The 12,212-nt window shown below is 44.1% G+C and overlaps 1 protein-coding gene across 1 annotated transcript in view; it reads right to left on the minus strand.

Annotated features, from left to right (window-relative positions):
* LOC127618027 (testican-2-like) overlaps nt 1-12,212 on the minus strand; it is a 55,789-nt gene that overhangs the window by 19,489 nt on the left and 24,088 nt on the right. Inside the window, exon 3 of the mRNA XM_052090241.1 lies at nt 2,193-2,307. Within this exon, the coding sequence (XP_051946201.1) occupies nt 2,193-2,307 (115 nt within the window). The remainder of the gene's footprint in view (nt 1-2,192; nt 2,308-12,212) is intronic.

The following is a 12,212-nucleotide window of genomic DNA, read 5'->3' on the forward strand; positions in this document are numbered from 1 at the left end:
TACACATGCAGAGGTAGATTTCTGAAAAATATTCAAACAAGAAATTATACTATCAATTTCATTTGAATTCCTAATTATCAGAGCTACATCATCTGCATATGCTATAGGCTTTACTTGGTGAACTTTAGGGCAGCCAGGGACACCAATACCACATAGTTGTTTCTCAGCAGACTTAAAAAAGGCTCAATAGAAATAGCATAGAGTAAACCTCAGAGAGGACACCCTTGTCTTATTCCTCTCGTCACTGAAAAGGGCCTTGTTAAAGTGCCATTTACTCTTAACATGCTATTCATATCACTATACATGAGCTTAATTAAGGACACAAAATGATGACCAACTCCAAAAGCCTCAAGAGTCTTAAACAAATATGGTCCACTCTATCAAAGGCTTTTTTTTTGGTTCAAAGAGAGAAGACCTATGTCCAGGTTATGTCTTTTTGCCACTCTAATAATGTCTCTAACCAAAACATTTTTGTCAAATATTGTTCGGTTAGGGATACAGTAAGACTGATCATTGTGAATAACAGTTTCTATACAGACATTCAATCTGTTGGTTAAGGCTTTTAAAAAGATTTTGAGATCAACAAACAGCAAGGAGATGGGACGCCAGTTCTTTAAACAACCAAAGTCTCCTTTTTTGGGAATCAAAGTTAAAACCGCTCTCCGACCTCTTAGAGGAAGGGTATCTCTTTCAATACTTTCCTACAAAACATTGAACAAGTCCTGACCAATTAAGTTCCAAAAAGCCTTATAAAACTCAGCTGGAAGACCATCCAAACCAGGTGACTTTCCAGAATTCAGCTCCTGGACAGCTCTCAAAAGTTCAGCCATTCTTAAAGGGCTCTCAAGATCCATCTTGTCCTTCTTTGATAATTGTGGTAAGTCACTCCATTATATGGTTCTGAAAGGTATAAATCTTCATAAAAAGAAATAGCAAAAGCAATAATTTCCATTTGTGCTGTTGATAATTTTCAGTCTGGAAGTTTCCATTGATGAAGATGCTTATGCTCTCTGGCTTTTCAAGTCCAAAGAAAAAATCAGTAGGAGAATCCATATCATTTAGACGGATGAACCTTGACCTTAAAAGAGCTGTTTTGCCTTGTTATTCCGCTAAGCTGCGTAGAATACATTTTCTCCTTTCGAAAGAGTCAGTTGAAATTAAACCTGTAGTACTATGACTGCTTTGTCCAAGGATTTCTTGTTCAAGAGCTTTTTCGGGTGTTTTGAATTACTAACTACCCCGGCAACAATGAGCTCCTCATCAACTCGGACTTTCACATTTCATGTTTACTGATGATGGAAACACTGTCCGTATCTTCAGTGGGACAGTTGTGCAAGCACATTAGACCCCTCTCCACTGTTAGGTGAAGCAGCAGTTTCATCTGGCTGTACGTTATCAATATTTTCTGCATTATTATTATCCAGAGCAGTATTCACCTGTTTTGTTACAGAATTACACTCCTTCACATTTTCAGCCTCCATATTCAAAGGACACAACATATTTATTTGAATCAACAGTGATAAAGATCTTATAATCTTTCCCATTCAACGTCAGTTTTACAGCAACTTCCAGGTTTTGATATTCAGCATTTAAAATCATGTACGTGTGATGTCTGAATTACATGATATGCTTTAATTCTGGGGTATTTAAACCAAGCGGGATCATATGGATCGGTCCCAGTAATTTGCCATAATGCACAAGAATGCTCTCAAGTGTATAATTTGGAATAAACATAGGTACATTAGAAAGGATAACTTTTTCGACAGGTTAGACAGTGGCAGAACCAGAATAAATGTCTCTCACAGATAAACCACGTTCAACCAGATCATCAACCATAGATGTTTCCCTCAGAAAAATAAACAACTGCCTTGTTCATTCTCAATGCAGATAATATGATCTATGCACCAACTGCATTACTAACAGCAATTACAACAATCTTCCACTGACACTGTATCATCTGATAAACATTTGCACCCGTAGCGTGCGGTCAAGGATGCAAAGCCATCGCTCCTCTCTTTTGCCGACAAAGTCAGCAAATAATTCTCTGAATACTAACATTGTTTAATAAGCTCAACCAGTATCTTAATCTAGAAAGAGGAAAAGGGAAAAAGTGTGTGTGTGTGAGAGAGAGAGAGAGAGAGAGAGAGAGAGAGAGAGAGAGAGAGAGAGAGAGAGAGACTTGGAGGGCTCACCTATGCTCCAGCTTCTTGCGGTTGACGCACACAGCACGCTGATAGCCCTGGGCAACACACACCTTGTGTCTGTTGCATTTCACCTTCTGGCAGGGATCTTTAGTGGTGTCCACATCTGTTGGATGAGAGAAGTGTCTTAATAACTGTGTATTATCTGTGCATGGACTTTATCCCTGGATTAATTTTATCTGTTTTCTATTTCACCTTTCACCTAAATCACAGTCGATTTATAATATATCATGCAGAATTATGCATCTACAGCAGGGATACCCTACTGTTTTTGTAGGCTGTATCCCTATAATCTAAATCAGGGTGAATACAGGTAAAATTACACTTTCTAATAATTTGTCATTGATGTTTTTAAAAATATGATGGCAAACAGCTCCTCATATAATACCATTGCAAATACGTATCTAAAGACCTCCACTTCACTGTACGGAGGAAATTAAGATATAATCATTACAAAAAATTTCCTGTTTTACCAGTTGTCCCAAATTACCTGTATTCACCCTATTTCCTTGATGTACCCATAGAGATTTTAAGTAATATTATAACCTTTCAATAAACGTTTTGAATAATATGTTTAATTATTCATTCTAGAGGAAGTCATATTTTACACATTTTCTTATTTTTAAATACACATTTATTTTATTTTATATTGCACAATGCCATTATGAATCACTAGGGGTTCACAAACATCCTTGGGGAAAAACTGATCTAAAGCAAAGGAAACATGCATGCATACAATAACAAGCATCGTTTGATACATGATAGAGAGAAAGAGTCCAAAATGTGCATGATACAAATTCAACAGCTACCCATTGATAGACTACAGCTCTCCATGTAACAGACAGTTTCACACCTTTGAAAAAGGCAAGCAAATCATCTTTTCGAAGCTCCATTAGTAATTTCTAGTAATATGTAATTACACCTTCAACTCAAATCCTCACATGTTGTTTCCCTACTTTTTCATTACAACCAAGGACAAAGTTAGGCTATGACTAAGTTATAAAACATTATAATCCCCACTGAATGAGAGACATTATTTTAAGACTGACATATTTTGTGATCTATTTACAATAGCACAAGGTTGATCAGTAAGCCTCACTTTATCACAACAGGCTCAAGCAGATTAAAGAGAACAAGAATGATGATGTTGCTATAGCAACAGTCCAGCTCCTCAGCGAGGAATGATTAGATACTCATTTAAGTGTTCTGGAAAAAGAAACAAAGAAATCTCTCACTCTCTCTCTCTCTCTCTCTCTCTCTCTCTCTCTCTCTCTCTCTCTTTGTCCACAATCATCACACTCTTGAACTTTACAGCTCACTAAAGTATTTTATTTGAACAGTGGCCCTGTGAGCATGTCTCTGTAAAGCACATTACGAAGGCCTCCATGTCCAAGCGGTGCCAAATCCGGTTTAGAGAGCTGAGGAATCTCGTCCAGTGGCCACACATCATCTCTTTCATCCTTTGTTTACACACAGGGCAGCATTTAATGTGATCATTACAATCTCAGAGTGAAAGTAAAGAGCTCCTGACTCAATACCAAGCCCAGCCAGAGTCTGTGCTAATGCAGCTAATTTATATCAGCAGTCAGAGCCACTTAACACTGAAACATGCCATATCATATTCAGATTAGGTCAACAAGAAAAGGTTCTTGGAGATTAGGATGTGATACACATGAACACAGGAAAGAGAAAACAAAATCATGCCGATAAGACACACGCAATGATTAAATAAAGACGTCTCCATTCTTTTCTTTAATGAACTGCTGCCTTGTATACTTTTGCGTGGAAATTGACTTGAATGACCTGTACATATGCATTCTAGAAAATCTGTGCATCTAACACAGGGGACAGAGACAGACATGGATGGATGGATGGATGGATGGATGGATGGATGGATGGATGGATGGATACTGTATTTCTGTCCTAAATTCTTCACTTACATGTATAATTTTAAATCTGTCTGATTAAACAACTATACTTTATTGGTGAAACTTAGTTTGATCTTTTCATAATCTACAAATGTGCAAGTGATTATGAAGACTGAAGGATAAAGAAATGTATTCTATAATTGCTATTTTAAAGAAGAAAAAAAACATCTTGTAGATGTAGAAATTATGTAGTGTCCTGAGGTTTTGCGAGAACCACTGCATTGATAACTTGTAAAATGCAAATTCACTCCTCATTAAAATGTAAGGACCAGTTGTACCTCTCCAGCTGCCACAGTAAATAAGGCTCTTTGGGAATTTCTGCTTCATTGGTTGGCCTATCTGTTAGCTGCTTGCCACAAGAACAGTGGAAAATGGAGAGCAGATGCTCTTTTAATGACAGACTACAGATAAAATCTTTAATAAAAGACTAATTATCCACTAATATAAAGAAAATAATTGATACAAATTTCAGTTAACTCTTTTCTCATTTCATGAACCTTTACACTGCAGTTAACCTGATTTCGGAAGAGTGTTTTTGTACTCCTAAAATGTTTGGCCAGAACAACCTCTTTGAAATGTTTCAAATTGATTTATTTTTTTACAATAATTGTATCTGCTGTAAGATGAATCCCTATTTTAGGGTGCAGGACTTAAAATCAAGGAATTGAGACACTACTATAAAACAAGTGATGTATCTCTTAGAATTGCAGTCTGCACTAGATGCTTTTATGTGTAAAGGGCGTGTAGTGCTGGGACAAATGTGAAGCTGTCTTTTTACCAGTGTCTCATTAATTCGGTCATAAAAAAAGACACAATGCGGTCAATGCAGAAAGAGCAATAGGTACTATTTATAAGTAGTAATAAATCTTTAAATATAATGAGTATTTGTGTGCATACTTATATGTAAGACCTCCTTGTGTGATTAATTCATTTGGTTGGGGATTTACTTCCCCCATGTTATTTAAGTCACGGCCAGTGTAGCCACTCTGTTCAAAGTAGAATACTAAAGTGTTTGAATTAATAGCACAATTATGAATTTTTAAAGGAACAGTTCACTCAAACATTTAAATTCTTTCATAATTTACTACATTTACTCATGTCGTAACAATGCTAAAAAACAAAACAAAAAAATTACTAAATCTTACTATTATGGTACTGACCTGTCAGTCATTTGCACATTCTCACTGTATTGTAGTTGCAGCGAATTATTGAGGCATAATGCATTTTTATGCCATGTTGTTCATAGCAGTTGTCAGTTGAGTGCACTATTTTTGCTGCTGTTGCTTTTATTAACCTTCAGCTCTCAATAAAGCTCACTTTGGTATTTTTGGAGTGCAAGGATTCGGCTGAAATCGCTTACAGCACACTTAGTATCCTTACTATTTTCATACAATACCATTCTCTGAGTATTTTTGTCTTAGTTTCCTTTAATACACACTCAAAAATGGACCATCAAGTTCATGGACCTCTGTTCTTGGACATGTAAAGCTTAAGTGGATTTGCACTTTGAATGAACAAAGCCAATGTCAGTCAGTGCTAAATCAAGTCTCTGAGGCTCTTACTGGGCCTTTAGTGAATCTATCCATTACCCATTAATTACATTCTGAGATATTTGCTAATGGACTGCTCTCTTCTGAAGACTTTATTTGAACTGAAAATCAAGACACAATGCTCAAATGTGCCCGGTCCTTGTCTCTCCTCGAGCACACTGAGGAGATGACCTCATCTCTTGTGAAAGCAATTAGTATTTGGCAGCCAAGGAGAAAAGAAGGGCTCTCTGCTGTGACAAACATTCGTAGACTGTTCCATAGCCCTATGACATCATCAAACAATAAACGTGATGTTTACACCAAAGTAACATGCAGCTCCAACTCATGAGATCTGAGTACTTAAAAGAGATGTGTGTAATACTTTTGACGGTATAATACTTTCTTATTCAAGCTTAATATACAAAGACAACTATAATTAACCCTTTAAGACCTAAGGGCATTTTTACAATTCATTTTCCGTCTGGTTTTATTTACTAAAAAAGCTTGTAAAACATCAACCCTGTTGTGCACAGACAATTGACACACCTCTTTTTTTTCAAGACAAATTGGACTTTCAGCATATTTGTGTTGCATTGATGTCACCTGAATGTAAAATAAGTTATGGGACCATAAAGACAAATGAAAAAATAAAACGGAAATTGAATCACTCAAATATTTATTGAAATCACACACAAATAAATAAAAGCTAAGCAAATTTCCTCTGGAAAACAGTTTGTTCATGTCTTTGGAGTCCTGGAGCACAGGAATAAACATTGTAACTTCTACAGAACCAAAACTATTTACATTTTTCCAAAAAAGTCCAGGCGTTTTTGCCTCATTCACTGGTGCCAAGCCTCAAAACAGTTCCTATCAGCAATCACACAGAGGGCCACATCACAGGCTTTGCATTTCCAGGGGTGGCCTGTTTGACCTGCCTTGTCTGCTTGCAGTTCACACATTGCCTTCTACCATAGGAGGCCTTCTTGCTGGTTTCAGTTTGGTCTGATGTTGGCACAGGTACATGGTCACTTTGTTGCTGGGTGGGGGAACAGCAACTGTAACACCACAGAGTTGGGCTGTCAGCTCCTCCAGAAAAGCCTTGTGGGTCATGGGCTGTTGCTGCTTCTCTGCACAAACTTCCTTGTGAAGTAAGTAACTGTTGGTCACAGCAATGTCCAAAAATGGAAAAACAATGTCCTGTACCATCTCATAGTTTTATGGTGAACTGAGTAGTATTGGATGAGTTGATCAGAAAGATCAACACCTCCCATATTCTTGTTGTATTCAGTGACAGGGGTTGGGCATGGAATGGATTTGGTGTTCCAGCCTCCATCCTGAGTTCTTACCCTTCTCTGAACTGTGTTGCCAGAGAAGGCCGGGTGAATTGTGGAGCAGACAGAGACTTCCGAGTGTCCATCCACTTTACAAAAACCAGAGGGCCGTCACGGATCCACCTGATGGTGCCCCTAGGATCCTTTTTGGTCATGACTATTACAATGAACTATTACCTCAAAACTATTACCTCTCCTCAAAACTATTACCTCAAAACTATTACCTCTCCTCAAAACTATTTTGCCGCAGCATCTCTCTCTCTCTCCTCAAAACTACTTTGAGGAGAGAGAGAGAGAGAGAGAGCGAGCTCTCTCTCTCTCTCTCTCTCTCTCTCCTCAAAACTATTATGCCGCGCATCTCTCTCTCTCTCCTCAAAACTACTTTGAGGAGAGAGAGAGAGACGCGCTCTCTCTCTCTCTCTCTCCTCAAAACTACTTTGCCGTGCGTCTCTCTCTCTCCTCAAAACTACTTTGCCGTGCGTTTCTCTCTCCACAATATCAGAGCTTGGTTCATGCGTAATGACGCACACCAACGTGGAAGACGGATCAGCCTGTCATTGGTCAACAACCTCACGCAAAGCATCATGTGATATCCAAAATGGCAGCTATCATCGAGCTAGCGGCAAAAATGATGGAGAATTGATAAATTATGGACATCAAGTGGATAAATCTTGGATGTAAGTGTTTGGATTTATTGCTGAAAAACTCCGAAAAGAGGCACAAGTTCCGGGCTGGATAGAAAACCTTCTGTAAAGGCTACAAAGACACCAAAGACACCCCCGTGATGGCTAGCTCGTTAGCTTTCTGCTGGAAAAAATGGTAAGAAAATCGATAAAACTTTCATCAAATTATATAAATATTTATCGGAGGTGCCGTGTGATGTCGTGGACGATGCCGTCGGGCTCTGAGGGTTAAGCCATTCATAGATTGAGTTCCTTCAAAAGTATAAATACTGAATCCATGTCACCATGAAAAAATGTCTCTGTTTGTTTGAGCATCCCAACCAGCTCACAGCAAAATTGCCTCAACCAATGGCAATATTTATGTGTAATACTGTTATGTATACCTTGTCTTGTTTCACTGTTGCCCTTTTGTTTGCCATTTTGCTTCTGTTTATCACCTTGTTATCTTGTTTGAGTTCTGTTTTGTTCATTGGCCCCTTTTTCCCCTTGCTCATGTATTTATACCCCGGTTCTTTGTTCAGTCCTTGTCTATCGTTGTTTGTTGTTAGCCTGGTATGTGTTCCCTGCCTGAGTTCTCTGTTTTGTTGCCTGAGTTCTCTGTTTGGTTTCATCATGTTTAGTTTTCAGTTTTATGTTTTATTTCCCCATTGAGTGTTGTTCCTTTGTGTTTACTTGCTTGTTTATTTAATAAAGTCTAACTGCATTTGGATCCGCATCTCCTCGTCTGCCTCGCTGCTCAATCGTTACAGAACGATAAACCACACATGGATCCAGCAGCTATACGGGCCAAATGCCGGCTGCTCAACTTGCAGCAAGAAGACCATCCTTTAGTAGACCACGCTCTCTACTTCCTCCTCCTGGCGAGCTTTACGGACTTCCCGGACTCAGCATTGGTGTTTTTTTTTTTAAGAACAGCTTAAACCCCTCGCTGAGGGAGTGGGTGCCACAGGCAACGCCCGGCTGCACTCTCCGCGACTACCTGGAGACGACTCTACTAGCGTGCAGCTCACCGCTCCCTGTCACACCAGCCTCACCTGTCAGCGAGCAACCCCCCACGCCAGTGGCTTCCCTTGAACCCGCACGGTCAACTCCGTCCGCCCGGAGGAGGGGAGAAGACAGGCTTCCGCCTCCCGGCCCAAGCCTGCCCCGGTCTGCGAGCCAGAGCCCACGCCTGCCCCGGTCTGTGAGCCAGAGCCTACGCCTGTCACTGTGAGCGAGCCAGCGCCTACGCATGTCACTGTGAGCGAGCCTGCGCCCACGCCTGTCACGGTGAGCGAGCCAGCACCCACGCATGTCACTGTGAGCGAGCCAGCGCCCACGCATGTCACTGTGAGCGAGCAAGCGCCTACAGCCTCTACCGTCAGCGAGCCTGAGCCCTCGTCAGCCATGGTCAGTGAGCCTGAGCCCTTGCCAGGAACAGCGTCCCAGCTTCGCCAGTCGCATCAGCCCGGAGGAAGAGGAGAAGGGGAAAGGTCTCTGCTCTCCAGCCTCCGCAGCCCCGTGCCCTAAACCCCCCTTGGCTCTGCCCTCAGCGCCCAGCGAACCCAAGCCGGCACATACCACGGTAACCCAGCCAGAGCCTGTCGCCTCAGAGGTCAGTGAGCCAGTGCCTGTCGCCTCAGAAGTCAGTGAGCCAGCGCCTGTAGCCTCGAGCGTCTCTGAGCCAGCGCCTGTAGCCTCGACCGTCCCTGAGCCAGCGCCTGTAGCCTCGACCGTCCAAGAGCCAGCGCCAGTAGCCATGACCGTCCAAGAGCCAGCGCCAGTAGCCATGACCGTCCAAGAGCCAGTGCCAGTAGCCATGACCGCCCAAGAGCCAGTGCCAGTAGCCACGACCGTCCAAGAGCTAGCGCCAGTAGCCATGACCGTCCAAAGGCCAGCGCCAGTGGTCGCGCCCTTCCAAGAGTCAGCTCCTCTCGAGCTTTCCAGAGCTCCGCCTTCCGAGTTTCCCGAGCTTTCCAGAGCTCCGCCTTCCGAGCTTCCTAGTACTCTGCCTTCTTAGCCTTCGAAGCCTTCCAAGCTTTTCAGAGCTCCGCCTTCCAAGCTTCCTAGTACTCTGCCTTCCGAGCCTTCCGAGCTTTCCAGAGCTCCGCCTTCCGAGCTTCCTAGTACTCTGCCTTCCGAGCCTTCCAGAGCTAAGCCTCCCAAGTCTCTCAAGCCTTCCAGGGCTCCTCCTCCCGAGCCTCCTAGGGCTCTGTCTCTCAAGTCTCTCGAGTCTTCCAGGGCTCCTCCTCCCGAGCCTCCTAGGGCTCCGCCTCCCAAGTCTCTCGAGCCTCCTAGGGCTCTGCCTCCCAAGTCTCTCGAGTCTTCTAGGGCTCCTCCTCCCGACCCTTCCAGGGCTCCGCCCCCTCAAGCCTCTCAAGCCTAGCGAGCCTTCCAGGGCTCCGCCCCTCAAGTCTCTCGAGCCTTCCAGGGCTCCGCCTCCTATGGCTCAGCTTCCTACGGCTCCGCCTCCCGAGCCTCCTACGGCTCTGCCTCCCACGGCTCTGCCTCCCGAGCCTCCTACGGCTCAGCCTCCCGCGGCTCCGCCTCCAGAGACTCCTAGGGCCTCGCCTCTAGAGGCTCCTACGGTGCCACCTTCCTCGGCTCCGCCTCCGAAGCCTTCCAGCTCACCATCAGAAGAACCTCCTATGCCGCCACCTCCCTCGGCCCCACCGCAAGAGCCACCCTCGGCCTCGCCTCCGACGCCTCCTAGTTCCTTCCCGGCTCCGCATCTCCCGGCTCGGCCTCCCAAGCCTCCCTCGGCCCCACCTCCTGGGCCTCCTTCGGCTCCACCTCCTGGGCCTCCCTCGGCTCCGCCTCCTAAGCCCCCCACGGTCCTGCCTACGCCTCCTTCGGCGCCGCCTCCCAAGTCTTCTACGGCTCCGCCTCCGAAGTCCTCCTTGGCTCCGCCGGCCCCTATCCTGCGGCCACCACCCAGGACCCCCAAGCCTACCCACATCCCGTGGTCAACTCCCAGGCCTCCTGAACCTGTCCCTGCCCTGTGGCCAGCTCCCAGGCCTCCTGAACCTATCCTTGCCCTGTGGCCAGCTCCCAGGCCACCTGAGCCCGTCCTTGCCCTGAGGTCAGCTCCCAGACCTCCTGCACCTGTCCTTGCCCTGCGGCCAGGTCCCAAGCCTCCTGAACCTGTCCTTGCCCTGAGGCCAGCTCCCAGACCTCCTGAACCAGTCCTTGCCCCATGGCCATCTCCTAGGCCACCAAAACCGGCCTCTGTCCTGTGGCCACGTCCCAGGTCCCCTGAACCGGCCCTTGGCTCACGGCCATCTCCCAGGCCACCAAAACTGGCCTCTGTCCTGTGGCCTCCTCCTAGGCCCCCTGAGCCGGCTCTTGCCTTATGGCCAGCCCCCGGGCCATCTAAACCTGTCCCTGCCTGGTCGATACCTCCCTGGCCCCCTAAACCTGTCCCTTTGTGCCCCCATAGACTGCTTGCCTGTCCTCTCGGCCTCCTTGGACTGCCTGTCTGCCAATCTTTGCCCCCCTGGACTGCCTGTCTGCCACTCGTTGCCCCCTTGGACTTCCTGCCTGCCCTCTGTGCCCCTTGGACTGCCTTCTTGCTCTTGTACCCCCCTGGTCTGCCTGTCTGCCCCTGGTGCCCTCATTTTGTTTTTTGTGAGTTTTTTGTCCTTGGTTTTTTTGTTCTTTAGGATCATCTGGAATCCGATCCTTTGAGGGGGGGCTCTGTTATGTATACCTTGTCTTGTTTCACTGTTGCCCTTTTGTTTGCCATTTTTGTCACTTTTGCATTCCTTAGTTTTCACTTTTGTCCCTTGTGTAGCTCCATAGTCTCTTTGTTAGCTTTTGTGTTCACCGTTCATTGTTTGCACCTGCCCTCGTTAATTTGCCATTTTGCTTCTGTTTATCACCTTGTTATCTTGTTTGAGTTCTGTTTTGTTCATTGGCCCCTTTTCCCTTGCTCATGTATTTATACCCCGGTTCTTTGTTCAGTCCTTGTCTATCGTTGTTTGTTGTTAGCCTGGTATGTGTTCCCTGCCTGAGTTCTCTGTTTTGTTGCCTGAGTTCTCTGTTTGGGTTCATCGTGTTTAGTTTTCAGTTTTCATGTTTTATTTCCCCATTGAGGGTTGTTCCTTTGTGTTTACTTGCTTGTTTATTTAATAAAGTCTAACTGCATTTGGATCCGCATCTCCTCGTCTGCCTCGCTGCTCAATCGTTACAAATACACAGCTTAGTCTACTTATATTCATCCAATATATCCTACCTCTTCTGCCATACAGTCCCTTGCATCTGTATATAACAAATTTGTATTTGTACATATATATATATATATATATATATATATATATATATATATATATATACATATTAGGGCTGTCGATTTAACGCGTTAATTCATTGCGATTAATTTTACAAAAAAAAACTAGTTAAAAAAATTTACACAATTAATCGCATTCTCACGGACCATAATAAGGGAAATGCCAGCTTGTAGTACCACCTGTTTACTCCAGAGGGCAGTAAGTGAAATTTAAGCTGTATGAGCAACACGCAGTTTATACAGTGAAGAAAACACTTCAGTAGGCAGAACGAC

The sequence above is a fragment of the Xyrauchen texanus genome, chromosome 24, assembly GCF_025860055.1.
Source record: "Xyrauchen texanus isolate HMW12.3.18 chromosome 24, RBS_HiC_50CHRs, whole genome shotgun sequence".
In the NCBI taxonomy this organism is placed as follows: domain Eukaryota; kingdom Metazoa; phylum Chordata; class Actinopteri; order Cypriniformes; family Catostomidae; genus Xyrauchen; species Xyrauchen texanus.